We start from the raw sequence: 22,648 nt of genomic DNA on the forward strand, positions 1-22,648 counted from the left end.
TACGTCGACTCTTCAAAACTCAACTTTTCTGCTCTTTTCTTGAGTCAACGACCTGTATCCTCAACTCCATTCTTACTTTTCTCAAATTAGCTACAAAACAATGCAAAATAAGCATAAAATCGCTAAAAACAACTTTTGACTCTCTCCAGACTCATTTATTGAGTTTTGCTTGATTCTAAGCTCGTTCCGAGTAGTAAAGGATGTAATTTGGTCCAAATTGACATATGAAAATCATTGTTTTTCAACTTTCATCACTCTGGTGACACCGCGAGGAAGAGAAGGTAGGAGCAATCGAGGAGGACGTGGTGGTCGAAGTGGACGTCCTCAATGCTCATATTGTAAGAGAATGGGTCATACCCAAGATAAATGTTATTCCTTGCATGGCTTTCTAGACAAAGCTGCTCATATGTCTAAATCTGATAATTCAGAATCTAAAATTTCTGATGCAAAGTACCAAGAGTTTTTGAGGTACAAGTCTGAAAAATCTTCTAATCTTGGCCAATCCTCCTCAATGCCAAATGTGTCAACTGCCTGCATCTCTCAATCTGTGGAAGGTCATAGTCCATGGATTCTTGACTCAGGTGCCTCAAATCATATCTCTGGTAACATCCCTTCATTTTCTTCCATGTCCTCTCCGAAAACTCCTCATTTCATTACTGTTGCCAATGAATCCAAAGTTGCATCTCAGGAGATTGACACAGTTTCCCTATCTCTTTCACTAAAATTGAATTCTGTTTTGTATATTCCTCATTGTCCTTACAATTTAATTTCTTTGAGTCGATTGACTCGTTCCTTAAATTGTTCTGTAACCTTTTCTGCTAATTCCTTTGTTATACAGGAACATGGTACGGGTCGTCTGATTGGAGAAGGACATGAGTCACGAGGACTTTATTTCTTGAAACCTAACTCCTCACTTTCCTGTTTTGCAACTTCATCCCCAAAACTTTTGCATGATCGGTTGGGTCACCCAAGCTTTGAAGATGATGGTTCCAAGTCTTAAACACATTCAAGTCTTAGATTGTGAGTCTTGTCAGTTAGGAAAACATGTTAGATCTTCCTATCCTAAAAAGTCTGAGACACGTTGTAATTTTGCTTTTTCAACTATTCACTTTGATATTTGGGGACCAAGTCGTGTTACTTCTTTTGGTTTTAATTATTGTGTAACCTTCATTGATGAATTTTCTTGATGTACTTGGGTTTATTTAATGAAAGAGAGATCTAAACTTTTGGCAATATTTGTGTCTTTTTTTAATGAAATTAAGAACCAATTTGGGAAGACAATTAAAATACTCAGAAGTGATAATGCTAAGGAATACTTTTCTACAGCATTTTCTTCATTTTTATCTTCCCAAGGAATTTTACACCAGTCAACATGTCCCCACACTCCACAACAAAATGGCATTGCAGAGAGAAAGAATAGACATCTCATTGAAACTGCACATTCCCTAATGTTGAATACTAATGTTCCTGTTCATCATTGGGGTGATGCAGTTCTTACTGCCTATTTTCTAATCAATAGGATGCCTTCGTCCTCTCTTGAGAATAAAGTCCCCCACTCTATCATTTTTCCAAATGACCCTCTTTACCATGTCTCTCCTCGTATATTTGGGTGTACTTGTTTTGTTCATAATGTTTCTCCAGGTCTTGATAAACTCTCTGTAAAAGCTATTAAGTGTGTCTTTTTAGGATACTCTCGCCGGGTATAAATGTTATTCTCCCTCAACCAAGAGGTATTATATGTCTGCTAATGTCACATTCTTTGAAGATACACCTTTTTTCTTGTCCTCCATGGAGGATCGCTCATTTGTTCAACAAATGCTTCCTCTACCATCATGTGATCCCTTAGTTACTCCTGCTTCTTTACCTCAAACTCAAACTGCAAAGGACATTGTTCTTCCTCCTCTTCTCACATATCAGCGTCAGACACAATCTCAAATTCCAAACACTACAGATCCTCAAGACTCAGATCCTCCTCCATCAGATTCCCAAACCATGGATCCTTCATCCTCTTCACCCTCTCTTGACTCAGATAATAATTGGCCTATTACCCTCCGGAAAGGTATTTGCTCTACTCGTAATCCTTATCCTGTTTATAATTTTTTGAGTTATCATTGTTTGTCTCCTCCATATTTCTCCTTTGTTTCTTCCTTATCTTCCATTAAGGTTCCTAATAATGTTCATGAGGCACTTGGTCATCCTTGATGGCGACAAGCCATGATTGATGAAATGCAGGCACTTGAACTCAATGGCACTTGGGACCTTGTTCCTCTTCCTCTTGGTAAGAAGCCTGTTGGTTGTAGATGGGTCTATGCTATTAAGGTTGGTCCTACGAGTGCAGTTCATCGTCTCAAATCTTGTCTGGTAGCTAAGGGATACACTCAAGTCTATGGCCTCGACTATTGTGATACCTTTTCTCCTGTGGCTAAAACCAGTACTGTTCGTATTTTGCTTGCTATGGCTGCCATTCGTCATTGGCCCCTTTACCAGTTGGACATTAAAAATGCCTTTCTTCACGGTGTTCTAGAAGAAGAGATATACATGGAGCAACCTCCTGGGTTTGTTGCTCAAGGGGAGTCTGGGTTAGTTTGTAAATTACATCGTTCCCTCTATGGTTTGAAGCAATCACCTCGAGCTTGGTTTGATAAATTTAGTCGGATTGTGCAAAATTTTGGATTGAAATCATGTGAGGCGGATCATTCAGTATTTTATAATCACTTTTCTCCTAATAAACGTGTTTATCTTATGGTCTATGTTGATGATATTGTCATTACAGGAATTGACGTCATTAGAATTGCTCAATTAAAGAATCATTTGTTCAATCATTTTCAAACCAAAGATTTGGGTCGGCTAAAATATTTTCTTGGTATTAAAGTGGCACAATCAAAGGAAGGTGTCATCATTTCACAAAGAAAATATGCTCTTGATATTTTGGAGGAAACATACCTGACAAATTGCAAGCCCATTGATAGTCTTATGGACTCAAATCAAAAGTTAATGAAAGACCAAGGTGAACTTTTCTCAGACCCAGAGAGATATAGAAGGCTTGTTGGAAAACTCATCCATCTTACCATAACAAGACCCGATCTTTCTTATCCGGTGGGAGTTGTGAGTCAATTTATGCAAAATCCACATGTTGATCATTGGAATGCAGTGATTCGCATTCTCAGATATGTAAAAGGGAACCCAGGACAGGGATTGTTGTATGAGGACAAGGGAAGCACTCGTGTTGAGGGATATTGTGATACAGATTGGGTTGGTTGTCCAATTGACAGAAGATCTACCTCGGGATATTGTGTTTTACTTGGAGGAAACCTTGTATCTTGGAAAAGTAAGAAACAAAGTGTTGTTGCTCGATCTAGTGCTGAAACTGAGTATCGATCTATGGCTCTAACTACATGTGAACTTGTGTGGATTAGACAACTCCTTCAAGAGTTGAAATTTTGTGAAGATGAGCAGATGAAGTTGTACTGTGACAATCAAGTCGCCCTTCACATTGCCTTCAATCCAGTGTTTTATGAAAGAACAAAACACCTAGAGATTGATTGTCATTTTATCAGAGAGAAGTTATTGTCAAAGGATCTGGTTACTGAGTTTATTAACTCTAATGAACAACTCGCAGACATTCTAACCAAATCTCTAAGGGGGCCTAGAATTCAATTTATATGTTCCAAGCTTGGTACATATGATCTATGTGCTCCAACTCGAGGGAGAGTGTTGAAGTATAATATGTCTTTATTTTATTATTAATATATTTGTTAGGGTTTTGTTAGGGGGCTTCCCGCCCTTTACCTTTCAGAACTACCGTCTTCTATATATACAGTAGTAAGTTGTATTAGTAAGAAGTTAATCAAAATATAAAAGTTTTTATTTTCTCTCAACTTCAAGTCCTATCTTGTTTGGTTTAATGGAATCCTACTCCAGCTTCTATTCCTACGCCTCCTACAAATACTCTTACTCTGGAAATAGTACAACAGATGATTATGTTTACTTTTTTTGTCTTTGGTCTTTCAAGTAATACTCACGTTTCTTCTCAACATTGGTACCTTGATTCTGGAGCATTTAATTATATGAATAATTATTTTGTGTCTTTACCCAATGTGAAAACTTATGATGGCAATCAGCAAATTCATATATATGACGACACTCCTTATTTCCCCTTCTTTGCCTAATATTTTTGTGTCTCCCAGTCTTTTTACAAATCTTCTTTTTATTAGCCAATTAGTTGATCACTTTTATAATGTCCAATTATCTCGTTCTAATTGTGTTGTGCAGGATAAGTTCCGGGAAGATCATTCTAAAAAGGTCAATAATAGGACGACTATTTCTACTATGCTTATCTACTTCCATATACTATCCTATTTTTTCTCTAGTTTGTTTAGATGATGGATAACTAAATAAAATGTGGCATAATCGTTTACTTCATACAAATTTTCACGTACTTAGTACCTTGTTTAAATCTAGTTCTTTGGACAACAAAATTTCATTTGTTTCTTTTGATTGTACTATATGTAAATTTGGTAAAAGTAAAACTTTATCATTTCATCGTAATGCATCTCGTGTAAATCATTGTTATGATATTGTTCATAGTGATCTTTTGAGGGATTTCCTTAAAGTTTTCTCATGCAATTATAAGTATTTTATTACATTCATAGATAACTACAATAGATTTACTTGGGTATATTTTGTTCGGTTTAAGGCAAAAGTTTTCTGTTTTTCAATGTTTTGTCTAATTGCTTGAGGCTCAATGTCTAATGCTTTTCACAATTTTCTTCAAAATGGGGGGATTATATCTCAGTGTTCTTGTCCTTCCACACCTCAACAAAATGGTGTTGTCGATAGAAAGAACGACCACTTTCTTGATGTTGTACACATTCTTCTACTTGAATCCTTTGTTCCTCCTCGCTTTTGGTGTGAAGCTCTTTCTATCGATGTTCATCTAATAAATCGGTTACCATCTTCTACATTACATAATGTTTCTTCTTTTTCTAAGTTTGAGCATTCTCTTCCATACTTTGATATTCGTATTTTTAATTGTATGATTTTAATATAAAAAATTGTTTATTATGATCCTAAGTCCCATGGCATTAGACTTTCTAGGACTTTGAAAATTAGTATTTCTTTCCATCATATGTTGCATCTTGTTGAAATAGCTTGAAAATCCATGTAATCATTAAGTATAAGGCTGAAGTTTGAGTGTTAGATAGCTTTTGTCCCTAGTTCTCTGTCCAACTAGCCTAAGACAAAGCTTTTTACCTTTTTATCTTCCCATTGTATCAACCTTCATATATATGAGTACAAAATTATGAGAAGGGTTCTTCAAATCCTCTAAAAATATATTTCACTATTTTAATCTCAATTTGGTATCAGAATGGGTCTATCCCACTTTAGTTTCAATCTCGTTTCATCTGTCATGACTGTCATTGTTGTTTGCATTTGTCTGACATCGTTTGTCGCCGTCCGCGGCTTTCCAGCCCCTTTCTACAATTGTCCACTGCTGGTTGAAGTTGTCTAACACTATTAGCCATTGTTCTATGTCAGTCCACTGTTGTCCGTCGTTGTTCGCCGCCATCCACTATCACAGTTTCGTCCAACGACCACCAAATTTGGATCACCTTTCCAAGCAACGACCAACCCCATTGGTGTCGAGGGCCAATTCTCTACCACGTGTTACTACACACATTGTCTTTTTCCATTGCTCCAAGCACATATAGTTCACGTATCGCCTTTTACTCATCAGAACATCGCCACACCACCTCTATAGTTGTTGGCGGTCCCTCCTTTCTTTGTTCTGACCCTTAAAACTTTATTTCAATGAAGTCCAAAGCTACCCTTGAAGAAAAGCCCTGTGGTTTTCTATTTCCTTGCTCCCTCACTATTTTTTATAAAAAATGACGATTGAAAGTGTTATTTTGTTCTCTAGAAGTCCCTCAATTATTTTTGAGAAGCTAAGTGAAAAAAATTTCTATCTTGGTTTGTTTCCATTGAATTGTGGTTTCTTGGCCAAAGACATCATGATCACCTTGACCAAGATGGATGCCATGTGCCTACTGAAAAAATTGAACAATGGGACCTGTGGGTTTCGACCGATGATCACACAGTTTTGATCGTCTCGTCCAGGTGACTACCATGCCATTAACGACACCTTCATTGAAGTTCCGTTTAAAGTTATGGATTTGCTCCCTTTTTTTTCTGTCGTGAATTGTGGCATGTTTGGTAGTTATTTAGAGCATCGAGGTTGCTCTTTTTTCTTTTTTCTTTTTGCTCTTTCTTTTCCTTTTTCAGGTTTCTTGATTGAAGAATTTTTTATAGTTTCTCTCTCCTATTCATCCATAGCTTCTTCCTCTGCTGTCTCTTATGTCCTCTCTTTTATCACCATTGCGTTTGACCCGTCCATATATGTTTTTTTTTTCCAATGGAAAGGATGGTTTTGTTAGTTTATTTATAGCTGTGGTGGCTCTCCAACAATTACCTCTTTATCCATTGGTGGCATTCCTCAAGGGCGATTTGCAAGAAGAGATTTACATGGAGCAACCTCCCAAATTTGTTGCTCAGGGGGAGTCTTTTGGTTGGTATTTCGTCTTCTATGTCATCTTACAAATCATTAGCAATTTGGTGTCTCTCGAGTGCAGAAGTAGGTATTTTCACTAAGTCTTCATGGATTATATTAGTAACAAGCTTGGTACATATGTATGTACCAGCTTGAGGGGGAGTGTTAGATATATTATCTTTATTTTATATTTATCTTTTATCTTTATCTTCTATCTTTTAGTTAGTTTGTTATTATTTCTTATTTGTATTTTAGGCTTAGCCCATATTTCTTCTATTATAAATAGAGAACCCTATGTATGTGTTTAACACAAGGGAGATTAATCCCAAATCTAGTTTTTCACTATATCCAACAAAAACTAACAGATTTCCAATTGTGTGCCTTGTTATGGCAATTAGTGGAACCAAGACTTTTTATGTCCCTTAGAGCTCTCAAAATTTTTTACTTCTTTTTGAAGAAAGTCCAAAGCATTTATGTGAATGATATTCAATGACTCTATGATATGGAAAACAAGCTTGTATCTCTTAAAATGACAGACTATGATATGATATCCTTTATAAAGCCCAAATTATTGTCGAAGAACTGAAGATGTTTTTGAAAGTCGATTCTGTAGAGGATATTAAGAAGAAATTGGACAAATATTATATGGTGTTGATCCTTCATGCAGACTTTGATCACATAAGAGATAAACTTCTGACCAGTCATGAGGTCCCTTCCATGGAAACTTTAACCACACGCCTTCTTTGTGTCTCAATGCCTGAAACTTAGGAAGCTTATGAACTAGTGGAACCATCTGTCATGGTTGCTACACGAGGAAGAGAAGGACGTGACACTAAAGGAGAAGGACGTGGGGTCAGGGGTGACCTTAATGCACATACTATAAAAAGGATGAGTCACACCCAAGAAAATTGGTACTCCTTGCACGACTTTCCTTCCAAAACAACTAATATCTCTGAGGTTGAAACTACCAATTCCAAGTTCACAAAGGATGAATATCAACAGTGTCGACAGTTAAAATCTAGCAGCTTGGCATAAACATCTCAATCTCCAAGTACATCAATAACTTGTATTTCTTAATCCATGGAAGGTCAAAATTCATGGATAATTGACTCAGGTGCTTATGATCACATCTGAAGTAATACCATCTTGTTTTCAACCCTTACCTTTCATGAAAAACCTCATTTCATAACCTTTTCAAATGGCTTTAAAACTTCCTTAAAGGGAGTCGGTCAAGTCTCTCCATCTTCATCTCTAAATTTGAAATTTGTTCTTTTTGTCCTTAATTGTCCTTTCAATTTAATTTCCTTAAGCAAATTAACCAAAACATTAAATTGTTCAATAAATTTCAATATCAAATCTTTTGTTATGCAGGAGCATGGTTTTGGGAGACAAATATGAAGCTAGAGGATTATATCATTTTGGGTCTCATCCACATCTGTCATGTGTTGTAGCTCTTAGTTCTAGAATGTTACATGATCAACTTGGCCATCCTTATTTGTCAAAATTAAAAACAAAAATGTATCTTGAACTTAGTGGTCTTCAAACCTTAGAATGTGAGTCATGTCAACTAGGAAAACATGTTAGACATACCTTTCCTAAAAGGTCTGAATGAAAATGTAATTCTAGTTTCTCTATTTTCCATTATTATATTTGGGGACTTAGTCGTGTCTCGTCTTTTGGTTTTAGGTATTTTGTTACTTTCATTGATGAAATTGCAAGATGTACTTGGATTTATCTTATGAAAGATCGTTGTGAATTGTTATCTATTTTTACATCCTTTTTAAATGGAATCAAGAATCAATTTGGTTAAGTAATCGAAATCTTAAGAAGTGACCATGCTAAAGAGTACTTCTCATCCACATTTTCTACAGTTTTAAATTCACATGGTATACTACATTTGTCCACTTGTCCTCATACACCACAACAAAATGGTATAGCTGAAAGGAAAAATAGGCACTTGGTTGATACTACTCGTACTCTTTTGCTTGGTGCCCATATTCTTGTCCATCACAGGGGTGATCCTATCTTAATTGCATGTTATCTTATTAATAGGATGTCATCCTATATTAATCATAAATTCCTTTGCCCCATTCTCTTTCCAAATGATCCTTTCTTTCACACATCTCCTCAAGTTTTTGGTTGTGTCTATTTTGTTCATGACATGTCTCCAAGGCTGGACAAGCTTTCTACTCATGCTATCAAATGTGTCTTCGAGGGCTATTAACAACTTCGAAAAGGATACTAGTGTTATTCTCTTGAAACCAAGAAGTACTACATGTCTACCAATGTTCATACCATGACTCCTGGTGACAATGGTTCAAGCTAGTCCATTGCCCTAAAAAGAGGTAATTGTTGCACTTGAAACCTATATCCCATTTATAATTTTCTTAGCTATCACATATTCTCGTGTGTTTATTATTCTCTTTTATCCTTAGTGTCCTCTGTGTTTATACCCAAAAATGTGAATGAAACACTTGATCGTCCTGAATGGTGACAAGCCATGATTGAAAAAATGCATGCCCTTGACCATAATAATACTTGGGAGCTCGTGCCCCTTCTATTGGGAAAAAACAACAATTGGTTATAGATGGGTGTATGCAATTAAAGTCGACCTTGAAGGTGAAGTTGATCGGCTAAAAGCCCGATTAGTTGCTAAAGGGTACACTCGAGTTTATGGTATTGATTATTGTGATACTTTCTCTCCCATGGCCAAGATGACTACTATTCGTCTCTTCTTTGCAATGACAGCAATTTGTCATTGGCCACTTAATCAATTGGAAATCAAAAGTGTCTTCCTCCATGGTGATCTTAAGGAAGAAGTTTATATGAAGCAATCTCCTGGGTTTCTTGCTTGGTGGGAGTCTCGTAAAGTATGCAAGTTGCATCGCTCTTTATATGGTCTCAAGCAATCACCACGTGCTTGGTTTAGAAAATATATTTTTCTATTTTAATCTCAAGGCATCTTTATCTTCATCTTTATCTCTTATCCAACAATTTTTAGAGTTTTCACAGATTGTGAAATGGTTCAAGCCTGGTTTATTGTCATCACCCTTCTGGTACCCTTCATGCTTCTGTTCCTACACTACATCTTGTCACGTTTATTCTACCTTTTCGTTGTTCAAAGCCCCTGATTGGTATGGTGTTTTTACACCTCTCTCCTTATCAACTACTTTGTTTTCCATTTCTATTCCTTCTAGTTATACATGGGCTAGGGAAAATCAATGCAAGAAAAACTACAGGAACTTCAAGAAAATCACACTTGGGACATTGTGTGTTCTCCTTCCACAGTCAAACCTATTGGAAGTAAACGAGTTTGCTCCATCAATCTTCACTTTAATGGCTTTTTAGATCCTTACAAAGCTTGATTAGAAGCTCTTAGTAATAAACAAGAGTATGTGATTGATTATGAGGAAACATTTGCTCCCATTGTCAAGATGATTACAATTCGAACAATTCTTGTTATTACTTCTTAATCTTAGCCATTGCATCAAATGGAAATGAAGAATGTTTTTCTTCACGATGATGTCAAATAGGAAATCTACACGAAACTTCCTTTTAGTATGCTACCTTGTTCTATTGATGTTCGTAAACCATGACGCTTTTTGTATGGGTTTAAACAGGCTTCACAAACTTGATTTGAGAAGTTTCGTACTACACTACTTAAGTTCTCCTTCACCCATAGTCGATATGACTATTCTATTTTCTTTCACAAGTTTCCCACTAATATAGTTCTCCTTTTGTTTTACGTGTGTGATTTCATCATTACAGGAACTGATCATTAGTTAATTACTAAGCTAAAAATTAAGATGCATGCAACATTTCATATGAAAGGTCTTAGACAACTGACATTTTTTAAAACCAGAAAAAGTACATTTAAATTTGATCAAATTGGCGGATTTAGATGGAGTTACTTTAGTTGATACTCTATGGAAGTAAATGTTAAGCACATGAAGATGAAGAAGATCTTTTGCTAGATCCCACTATCTATCAGCGTTTGGTAGGAAGCCTTATCTACTTAACCAATACTAGACCTGACATTTTTAATGTTGTCTCCTTCTCATCTTCACTTTGTTGTTGTTCATCGCATTATCTGATATCTTACACATGAGATATTTTTTTCTTACGGACTCATCTTTACAGTTTATAGTATATAGTGATGCGAGTAGGCAAAATGTCCAAATACTCTTTGGTTTACTACAGGTTGGTGTATTTTTCTTGGTGATGTCTTAATTTCTTAGAAATGTAAAAAACAAGATCGTGTTTCTAAATCTTCTAGTAAGGTTGAATATCGAGTTAACGTGTATAATTGTAATTGATTATGTCTTTAATACATTATTTTATAGCTTTATAGATAACCAACATAACAATTACTCTTTGTAAATAAGAAATCTTTTATAATCCCTAACTTTATTATATATCTCTTGAAAGCTTTGACATTAATGTAAATAAATGTTATGCCACTTATTTAAAAAAGGACTATAGAATATAAGCAAGTTTTTCCAGGAAAATAAATTGTATCATATAGTATGGTCTCTTTTATTTTGATATTTTAACAAATAGGGCCAAATACATGGAGATAGATAAACACTTTATTAAAGAGAAATTGAATGGTAGCCTTATTTTTACTTATGTTTAGGCTTTAGTTAAAAAATCTTATTATCAAAGGCATTCCCATTAAATGATTTCATGATCTCATGAATGCTGGGAATGATAAATATTAATTAATAAATGTGAAGGGAGTGTTGATAGTAGGATGTTAAGTGTGCTACTAGAAGTTGTTAGAAGATTTTAGATATCTTGAGGTGTCTCTGTAGTTGAAAAAGATCAATTTCCCTCTCTACAACACTATTCTATTGAGGTGTCTCTGTAGTTGAAAAATTATTATTGATGCCATAGTTTTAACAAAAAGCTCAAAAGTTTTCAACTTCAAATGTTTCTCCATGACCACTTCTAAAAGAAACAATTGACCGATATTCTCATTTTGACATGTTTACAAATTTGGCTAAGACTTTGAAAGCCTCATCATTGTGGTTCAAGAATTTCACTCATGCTCATCTAAAGTAATAGTTTATGATAATTACATTGCATTGTTCATCTAAATGTAGTACTGATAAATAAGTCCAAGTGTATCAACTCGAGGTATTTCATTAGAAACTTCATTTATAATTTTAAAAAATGTTTTAACTTTTTTGTCTTTTACACATGTTTTACAAAGAAAATTGTCTTTGAATAACATTACTAGTAAAACCCTTTCTCTTCTTTTCTTTATCTTGATGAAAACATTATGATTTGAAATATTCTAGCTTCTTGTAATCATAGCATATGACTTTTTCCTATTTCTCCTTGGATTCCTTTGGGTTGTATCTTCTCCCTTCTCTGAATTCACCATGCTTTTTTAAGGATCCGATTGAACCTCTGTATAAGTGTATGAGGAATTATCTACAACTTATATGCTTTACTGAGGGTCGGAGATTTAACTATGGAACATAATATATCTCTATAAGTTTGGATAACGAACACTTGGAGAAACAATGCTTCTTTTTTTTCGGTTTTGCCAAGCTAAGACATATCTAAACTTTATTTTTTGGTTTTCACAGATACCAATTTGCTGTCTGAAAACGAAATATTGAACAACACAAACATTATATGTACAATCTCTGTAACGAGACTACACAAATTTTTACTCTCGGTTCAAATGCTTGTGAATTATATTACAGGAGACCACACAAACGTGGTCTTGAGCATAGATGTCTTCCATTAGCTTTGACAATTGCCATAACACCAGCAGTTATTCCAGCACAGAGTACAGTAGAAACATAGTGGTTTGTATTTCGGCCAGCTATAAAATAAATATGAAAATTAGAAAAATGAGAAAAAAAGAAGAAAAAGAAACAAACATCCCTTTTTGTGAGATGCAAGAAACACAATTATATACCTTGCTGTAAAGTGAAGGTTGTTGCTGTCAAACCTCCAATTATCAAAGCTGATGCAACAGGAAGATACTGCATGTATACAGTTTTCCATAAAACATGTCAATGAAGTGTGATGTAATTTTCTGTCCATAAAAACTATTTAAATTTACATGTGCTGAAATGGCTTGTTGAATTTGGAAGTGTGTATTCTTTCCATAACTAATTAGTATACAAGATTGTATGATGAAACAAACAATCTGTTTTGTCATCAAATCATCACATTACTGCCAAGGATCAATCAATGTCACAATTCACTTAAGCCAAAACATGTTCTCCAAAAACTGAAACAACTTCTACATTGTTCCATCCTTCTACCATTTGGTGCTAGGTGAGATTATTGACATCCTAGATGATAAGGTCTCATCCTAAGCCAACCTAGATATGATAGGTTTATTTGATGAATATGGACGACTATTTTTTTTTTTTTTCCAACCAGTTCAAGGTTGTCTTGTTTGCTTTCCAGGATGTTGGGTAGGTAGAAAATAGAAAGATGAGGCCCTGACTTACCGTTAGAGGTTCAAAGTTATTTGACTGGAAAGGAGAAGGAACGCTTCTGCTGACATTATAGTGACCACTTATGAGATCAAGCGCATCCTGCAAAAGATATGAAACATATGTAAGACCTTTAAGAGTGAATTGCCTCTGTTTAAATGAGAAAAAGTATAATGCACACAAATGAAGATTGCCTGCCGAATTCCATCATGGAAATTATTCAAGTAATATCGGGAAAGTGCGCTCACTCCATCTTTAATCATTCCAGATATTGTTTGTTTCCCATATCTGCACATTATTTCCAGAATGTATCAGTATCACTGAAGGGAAACATAGCAACACAGGACTTTCAGAACCAAAAGTTCCATACCTAACTAAGTCGCCTTTTAGGGCATGAGTCCCAGCATACTCAAGGCTTATCTCATCACCTTGCTCTGCCCACACTAAATAAAGTATATAGATATCAAATAAGTAGGGTAATGATTTATAAAGAAGGCAAGAACCTATCAGGAAATTCCTTACATATTCTAAATTTTCCATATTCCTCTTCGAACATTGAAATGCATTCAGAGGAAGTCAGAACTCCAATCCTCTGCAACTGAAGATTTAATGATTTCTGGGCCAGATAACACTGCAAATAACATAAAGATAATCATATCAGAAACGGATTAAGAAAAGAACAAGTCCTACATTCAATTATTCCCTAACAACAAACCTGAGTAACATTTGTTCTATCAAGGGAATCAATGCAGTTTGCTCTGAAAAGTCCTCTCTGCTCTTCTAGTACATTTCCTTGTCTATCTATTAAGAAATATCTGCTCAGCTGAAATAGCAATAATTAAAAACCTGAATTATAGATTTGCCAGTATACCTGGATTGTGGCAACTAGCTATTAAATTAGTATAACTTAATTTTTTCCGTTACCTTTGCTTTTCAAAATCCTCTGAGATTTCATCATATAGGATTTTCAGATTATCAAAGTTTGAGCTCCCACAGTAATGATGAAAATCAAAAGGAACATATCTGCCATAATCCATCATAGTAAAAATATAAAGTTAAAAGAAAAATGAAACTAGGACACAGAACAATCAAGAACACAAACATTTTCAAGCTATAATACAGACAAAGCAAACTTCATAATTTCATGGATATAAAACAAGTGTAAGCAGAAAAAAACAAATTATGTTTAAATTATCACCTCGTGTTTTGCTGTGTTTGCATTTCAGCAGCATATGCTGCACTTAGTTGACCTTCTTCACCATGCTATTACAGGAAAATTAAAAAAAAAAAAAAAAGTGCTCAAAATAATACGCAAGAAAGTAACAAGCAATTCGAAAGGGAATATAGGATGTAGAAACTGGTTGATGATTATTATATCCATAAGGACATACAGAAGAGGGATTCTGGAAAGAAAAAGAAAACTTGCAACAAATCTTAAAAATCATTTTGTTAGTTTAAATAGAAAGAGAGAAGAATGAAGCCATACTTTATCAGTAAGATCAAGTGCTACAATCTCTCCGTATCTTTGCATGAGATCATGGAAATGACGTTCCACGATCTTGGGCTAGAGGAGGAGTGGAAGGGGAAAAACAAAAAGAAACATGTATTAATTTAAGTCTCGTGATAAAACTGCTAAATTGCTGGCAGAATTTTGAGGTAAAAGTATACTGTTTCCTCGTGACTAATAACCCTAAGGTGCGGTTTATAGCTTAGATCAACGATCTGCTCCCAAAGAATAGGAATTGAACCTCGAACCTGTGAAAGAATGAGATGAAGTACAAATCACAAATTGGGGATATTGATATTTGTGTGTGAACAAAGTGAAGCATCCGCAGTGCTACCATGATAGGCTTCAAAGACTAATATGTGCCTCCGAACAAACATTGTTGAGAAATATGTTGAAAGTCCCACATCAGATATAAAACCAATTTAGAATATATATATATATATATATATATATATATATATATATATACATATATACACGGAGTTTTCTAATTTACGATTTCTTTTAACAAGTTTTAAATTACAAAAAAGTCACTGTAAAAAAAAAACTAACGGTAAATTCATGAGTATTTAATAATTTTAAAATTTAATTTAAAATAAAAAAATAAAAAGTATTTATTTATTGAACATATTTTTCCATCCTTTTAACATGCTATCATGGGTCAGATTAGAGCATATACTAGTGAGATTTATTATTTATTGAACATATTTTTCCATCCTTTTAACATGCTATCATGGGTCAGATTAGAGCATATACTAGTGAGATTTATTATTTATTGAACATATTTTTCCATCCGTTATCAAACTAATCATTAATGTCTAGTTTTACGCATCATATGTATATATAGAAGTCGGTTTTGTGAGGTTGAATTAGACTTAAAATCCATTTCTTAACAAAATATTTGAGCAAAATTGTTAATTTTACATGCTATCATGGGTCAGATTAGAGCATATACTAGTGAGATTTATTATTTATTGAACATATTTTTCCATCCGTTATCAAACTAATCATTAATGTCTAGTTTTACGCACCATATGTATATATAGAAGTCGGTTTTGTGAGGTTGAATTAGACTTAAAATCCATTTCTTAACAAAATATTTGAGCAAAATTGTTAATTTCACATTTTCTATGTTCCTGTCTTTCTTCATCCTTTAGACTTCCTAGTTTCCTTTATGCTAATTTTTATCTATTTTGGTATGTTCTTTTTCTACCAATTTCATCATCATTCATATTTTAATTCATTATGTTCTTGTTGTTCCAAGATTAATGGCTATTGTGTGTAAACTGTGGCTTATTATGTATCACGATTTTTTCTGAGTATTTATATGTGTAGTATAAATTATTTAGTTTGTATTTTAATATTTATTATTGTTAATGTGTATAAATGTAATTGATTATGTCTTTAATAGATTATTTTATACCTTTTTATAGATAGCCATTAGGAATCCCCGGCAATTACTCTTTGTAAATAGAAAATCTCTTATAATCCCTCTCTTGGTTGCATATTTCTTATAATCTCTCACATTGATGTAAATATATGTTATGCCACCTATTTAACAAAGGGAGGTTGCAGAATAGAAACAAGCTTTTCCAAACAAAGAAATTGTGTCATATAGTAGCTCTCTTTTACCTTGATATTTTGACAATTATTGCATTCATTCTGCTTTCCACTATTAACAGCTTTAGAACTAGTTGCTATATATATATACACATACTTCTATTTGTATGAATACAAAAGCACTGTTAAATTACATTGGCTAACGATACCTAGATGAAGAAGTACGGAACCATTATCCCTACCGAAACTAATAGAAAATTTTAAAATCTCCAAATACACAAAGCTATGTTTGTAAAGCAAATATAATAGTTAATCTCTATCTTTTGCACATTATATTACTTATTATCTATATTCAAAAATTTGAAAATTCATGAAATGCAGCACTCAAAATCCTTCAGCATGTTTGGAAATAGTACAAATTCTCAGAAACACGGACAACATGCTAATAAAAAACATAATCAGCAGCGCAAAGAAATTATTGAAAGGAATTGCTGGAAATACTGATTAAGTGTATATTAATACCTGCAAAAATGAGAACTTGAATTCTTCAGTTTCAAGCAACTGTTCAGTTTCAATAAAATTAGCAGTGTCACCTTCAAAGTTAGCTCCTCTTCTCCACATTCTTGTTCCTACGTCATCATATTGCCGTATTATAATTAGATTTTTCTATAAACATATAATAACTTTATTATAAGAAGCTTTTTTGGACATTGTACCTAGACGCCGTGTACATCTCCTTGAAAATAATGTTACCATAGCATTTGAATTTTTCAGCTTTAGCTGTGCACTTTGGAAGCTTAAGCCCAGTTAAGGGGGAACATAGCTGGCTTCTTAAACTAAACAAATGCTTCATTTTTATCATATTTTTGGTAAAGACAGAATGTGAAGAACATATGCACACACACACACATAAAGAGAAATGGGGCAGGGAGGGGAATTAGAGCAGAGGCAATTTAAACTTCAGGATATTCCCTTGCATTATGGGCACGATGAATCTGTCAAGCTGCCATTATAAAGATAGTTGTTAAGGTGACTACCTAATGATCATGCTAAGAATGAAAAAAAAGAAGCTCATTGAAACTTTAAACCCTATTTCTTCACAAACAAAATATTTTCCTTTACTAAAACTAAAAGTACTTCTACTTCATAAATAGGAAGAACTGCCAAATAATCTAACCTTATACTCAATAAGCTCTTCCAAAAGATGTTTGTTCCAGACAAATCGAGGGTCAGCCTGAAATACAAATAGAAAATTGTAACCTAAAACTTTCATCAAGTTTCTTCTAATAAGTGCGTTAAATAGTGCCAATGTGACCAAGAAGCCTTTATTTGATCTTTCCTATTGTACAATTAAATGCATCAAAGAAATGGTCCAACATAAAACATGGTAACATGTTGATTCTCCCAAGAGTCAAGAAGTGTGGAAGAGTACCACAAATAAATGTAGGTCGCTATGGCAAGGTTCATCCATGACTTGGATATGGATATTCTAAAGCTAGTCCACCAAGCCACAAAGGTGGAGCTTCAACCTCAAAGAAGGGGGGAATACAAGAAGTCCTTTCATCCAAGCACTTCCCAACCTTGGAAATAAGAAAAGAGGTATGCAGGTACTCACTCTCCTTCTAATCCTTCTTCCTCATCATTTCCTTTAAATGATAAAAAGAAGTGGACCCAGAAAAACCCAAATCCTCCTCCCATCAACATCATTCTTCTCAACCTTTTTCTCAGACACATTCAACAAAGCACCCTACTAATATTACGAACTCTATTTAGTGCTTCAAAAACTATCCGATTATGAATTATCAGAATATTGAAGAGAAAAGCCTCACTTCATGGAGATATTATTTGAAGAAGTAAATTTCAAATCACTTAACAATGGATTTGATAACAATTATTCCCAGAAAATCAAGAAATATGTCAACTAACCTGCTTCCATATTGGCTTACTTGTCCACCCATCTACTAACTTGCTTCTTCTCTGCAAGCTGGTGTACATTATATTTATGATAATATCAGCCTTGGCATGATATGAATAAGATATGAATTAGGGTCTCAAACTTCTCCAGAAAAACTTCTAGGAAAGAAAAATAAGAAAAAAAAATTAAATAAGTTTCCCATAAACTAATTTGCAGAAGTTCTCCTCATATAACATAATCTTTAACTTGTGAAAAGAACCTATTTTAGCTTACAAAGAAACTTATTTTATTTTTCCTTCGAGAAGTACTATAGATATTTGCCCAAATAATCCCTAATATGATAATAAACCAGCAATAAGTTAGTGATTCTTACTTTAATGTAATATCTGTTTCGTAAGAATAGTACAAGCCTGGCATTGACTCCACTACTTTTAATAGGTTCAAGAAGTAAGCTTCATCCTTTTTCTGCAGAGAGGTATTATAAGAAAGATGTATCATGTAAGTGGATCACATATACAGAATTTTAGTGATGCCTGAATGATTTCTGACTTTATAAATCCTTACTTCTTGGGCAGTTGAATACCTCAAAGCATCATTACATGCAAGTACGCTCATGGACATCAAGCGATATACTGGAAAACCAAGAAAACTTCCAACTTCCTTTCGAGAGGTTATTACAATAGCATACGTTCCTATGTCCATGCACAAAACATTGAGCCTTAATGAGTATAAATGAAGTCATGCTGTTAGACTGAGTGTTTACTGAAAAACAATTGGTAGTTCATCTCAATTCTTTTTACTTGCTCAGCTTCTTTACTCTAAAGCAGATTCAAGGAACATGATTTAGTCATGAAGAAGGCAACATATTAGACATGCACGCTTAACAAGAAAGGTGAAAGTATAACAATTGATGAACGGCTTCATTAACCAAAAAACCATTACTATGTACAAATTTTGATTTGGAAACGGGGATTGGATTTATTTCTTCCCTGGCCAACAAACATCTCAATCAAAGTTCATCAGAAGGAATAGGACCGTTTTAGATGTTAATACCATCCAATCTAGAGCATCTTCACATGCAAAGGGACAAATGAGTCAATGTGAAAACAAAAGCAAATGCAAAAATACATAAAAAAATCAACATGGTAAAAGACAAAATGTTCTCCAATTCAAAATAAACATGTTTTGCAAGAAATATACAGTAGTTCCATTGCACGGTAAAATTTGTCTGCCTGGCAGGCTTCTGGAACAGTTTTATCATAAACGAACTCAAGATAAAAGTATATAAGCATATATACTACCTACAACCAATCTTATGGTTCCCACCACACCATAAATTGTAGATGTCCTTAATGGTCTTCCAGAATGTGTGTCACCTGCAAAGAAAAAAAAAAAAAAAAAAAAAAAACTCAGAACGGAAATCAATCCAACAAAATGATCAATTTCAAATACTCTTTTCATAATATGCAACCTAGCATACATGGAGCTGAAACTAAATAAACAACTAAGATCCAACCAAACCTGAGAAGGTAGAAACAGTAACCTTTGGCTATAACTGATTCATAAATGTGAAAGTGAATATACTCAGCATATAACACTACGCACGACACAATCTTCCCTTTTTCCACAATGACAACCAACCAAACCAACTTCCACAAGCTCACTAAATAAGCATCATATCCACAATTGAACAATATAATCATCAAATTCCAAGTCCCCCTCAAAACAAGTTTCCTCTTTCAAAATAACTGAACTTTGATCGACAAGCAACAAAGTTCAGACACATTTCCTGCATTCTCTGAGCAACCAATCACTAAGTGAAGAAACTGAAGCTCAGAAAAGAAGATTACCATCATCAAGTACATTGATGTTGCCATCAAGACGGTTAATCCGGAAGCCCTGGTTGGGGGATAGATGGGATTTAATCACGAACTTGTCCTGAAACTCGAGCAGTTCCAGCTCATCGTAAAGCTTGAATCTTTCAAGTGAACCCGGAGGAGGTTCAATGTCCATTGTCGCAGAATTGCAGAAACAAGACAACCTCCGAAGTAATTTGGCCTGACAACTTTGTTAAGACACAATATTTTGTGCTATGATGAGAACATCACAGGCACCAAATGAGCATTTGCTCTTCAACAACCAAGAACAATTTGGTGACTTTTTGTAGTAAATTACAATCGTACCCTCTCCAAATATTCGTAACCCAATATTTTATTCGTAAGCCAGATGAACAAGTGACGTGTTAGAGTTAGTATATTACAAAATCTAATCATTCATTTTTGTCAAGAATGCTCCTTCTACACCAATTAAGATAAAACAATTAATTAACAATTAATTATATTAATATTTTGATTATATTTATTCTATTTTAAGAATTTAACTATTAATATGTACTACTATATTACTAAAACAAAGTTGCCAAATGATTTTGTTTTATGAATTGTCGAAGTAATGTTGGTCTGTCAAATGTTTTCAAAATACCTGAACTGAAGAATTAGCATAACTGAAAAGTTTTGAGAAAATAAGTTATAAATCCAAAAAATAATATAGTTTTAAGCTAGAATCTAATAATACATAATAAGATGTATTGTAAATTTATTGTTTAATAGAATGAAAAATTATTAATAATACATACATTGTCGTAAAATAAAATATTACCAACCAGTAAAAATCATAATGTGACTATTAAGATAGTTATCTGGAAGGTTTTTTTAGTGAAATGATCATTCAAAATATTAATGGATGGATATAAATGACAGTTTTTATAGTTTCCCAATGGATTGAGATTTTTTTTTAATACTGTTCCGTGTCCATTTTTTAATTATCAATTTTTTTATGAGATGTATTTTTTGGATCAGTTTAAAAAACATATAATTATAACATTGAAGTTAGTTTTCTAGATATAACTTAATTAGAAAATCAACTTATCATATCAGTTATCACCTGCAATTAAAGTGGTCGATGTAAAACTTAATTTTTAAGCAATTTTAAAATTTTTATGCACTATATAATTTTTGTTTGAAATATAAATATTCTTTTTAATGTAATTAACATAAATTAGTATGATATTCTTTTAAGCAATAAGAATGTCCATACGAGAATAAAAAATTGGGTCATACTTGATAAATGGGTTTTGCTCTCCCTCCACCATTCCATTCCAAGTGCATCTTTTTTATTTTTTTATTTTAAAAATACTTTATATCTTTTTATTATTTTCTTTATTCCAAAAATACTCTACAAGTTCTTATTATCCTCAATAATTTTTTTATTTCTCTTTCTACATTAATAAAACATTTACACACATTCCCATTATCTTTAAGAATTTTTCTCTTTCTCTCTCTCTATTAATGGAGCATCCACATGGCTTATTAATGGAACATTCACATGGCTTAGATTTGAATTTGTGATATATTGCAAAATATAAAATTTAGAGGAAAATTCAATATTAATGCTTCTACCCCACTTTATAAACTTAAAAGTTAGATGCAAATACAAAATAATAAACATAATAATATTAATAGTAAATAATAATAATATATTATTATTATATACTAATATTATAATGACGAAAGAATTAAATAAATTCCAAATCTTTAAAAAATAACTTTTTTATATTTTAAGTATTTAATAATATTTTTATATTATTTATCTAATAAATTAAATACTTTATTCAAATTATTTGAATCAAACATGTCGGTAAGTTAAAACATAATATAATGTTAAAAATTGTAGATATTAAATATATATATATAAAAAAAAAATACACATACACACACACACACACACACACACACACACACACACACACACACACACACACACACATATATATATATATATATATATATATATATATATATATATATATATATATATATATTTTCTAGAAATTTAGAACAAAATCTGAATTTTACATTTTGCAATATATCACAAGTTGAAATCTGAGCCATATAAATGATCCATTAATGTGGAGAGATAAAGAGAAAGATTGTTGAGGATCATGAGGAGATTTAGGGTATTTTTGGAATAAAAAACATAGTGGGAAGATGTAGAGTATTTTTGAAGTAAAAGAAAACAGTGGGGAGGTGCAGGAGCACTTGGGGTGGTGAAGGGAGTAACACCGGGTGTTGCTCCCTGCACCTCCCCAAGTGGGACTTGTATCTCCCCATTATTTTAATTTATTTCAAAAATATTCTACACCTCCCCACTATATTTTTTTATTCCAAAAATACCCTACACCTCCCCATTATCCTTAACATTTTTTTCTCTTTCTCTCTCTACATTAATGGATCATTTACATGGCTCATTAATGGAGCATTTACATGACTCAAATTTGAACTTGTGATATATTTTCTTAAATAAATCTGATTCAATCAATCTTATGCTTGCTGTTGAATATATTTTTTTCTTTTCAAATTACTTAATAAATGGTAAAATTTTGTTCTAAATTTCTAGAAAATTGTTTATATATATGTGTGTTTTTTTACATATAATATCTATAATTTTTAACATTATATTATTTTTTAATTCACCGACAAGTTTGACTCAAATAACATAAATAAAATATTTAATTTATTATATAAATAATATAAAAATATTATTAAATACTTAAAATATAAAAAAAAAAGTTATTTGTTAAAGATTTAGAATTTATT

The 22,648-nt window shown here is 33.1% G+C and overlaps 2 protein-coding genes across 17 annotated transcripts in view; one reads left to right on the plus strand and one right to left on the minus strand.

Annotated features, from left to right (window-relative positions):
* Window positions 1-8,282, plus strand: part of LOC106759221 — a 22,434-nt gene extending 14,152 nt beyond the window's left edge. For 3 of the 16 annotated variants that reach the window (XR_002667460.1, XR_002667463.1, XR_002667468.1), the window contains one exon: window positions 4,273-4,510. Coding sequence is in view for 1 of the 16 variants with exons in the window: in XM_022779561.1 (XP_022635282.1) it covers window positions 4,273-4,302; window positions 7,919-8,159 (271 nt within the window). In the remaining 15 variants the exon portion in view is untranslated. Of the gene's footprint in view, window positions 1-838; window positions 1,141-4,272; window positions 4,519-7,918 lie in introns of those variants that run through there. The other 13 variants (XR_002667469.1, XR_002667473.1, XR_002667461.1 and 10 more) reach the window with 10 other exon arrangements.
* A 3,785-nt stretch (window positions 8,283-12,067) lies between these two features.
* LOC106759611 (phosphoinositide phosphatase SAC8) lies at window positions 12,068-20,166 on the minus strand. Its single transcript, XM_014642866.2, has 20 exons — window positions 19,844-20,166; window positions 19,295-19,369; window positions 18,558-18,685; window positions 18,367-18,458; window positions 18,005-18,062; window positions 17,256-17,312; window positions 17,048-17,081; window positions 16,795-16,875; window positions 16,601-16,707; window positions 14,680-14,766; window positions 14,498-14,575; window positions 14,210-14,274; window positions 13,936-14,034; window positions 13,727-13,826; window positions 13,534-13,642; window positions 13,382-13,454; window positions 13,206-13,299; window positions 13,027-13,113; window positions 12,483-12,549; window positions 12,068-12,386 (listed from the first exon to the last, which is right to left on the minus strand). The coding sequence occupies exons 1-20, from the start codon at window positions 20,004-20,006 to the stop codon at window positions 12,259-12,261; spliced, it is 1,782 nt and encodes a 593-aa protein (XP_014498352.1). The 5' UTR covers window positions 20,007-20,166; the 3' UTR covers window positions 12,068-12,258.
* Between the last annotated feature and the right edge of the window lie 2,482 nt (window positions 20,167-22,648).

Source organism: Vigna radiata, chromosome 4 (assembly GCF_000741045.1).
Source record: "Vigna radiata var. radiata cultivar VC1973A chromosome 4, Vradiata_ver6, whole genome shotgun sequence".
In the NCBI taxonomy this organism is placed as follows: domain Eukaryota; kingdom Viridiplantae; phylum Streptophyta; class Magnoliopsida; order Fabales; family Fabaceae; genus Vigna; species Vigna radiata.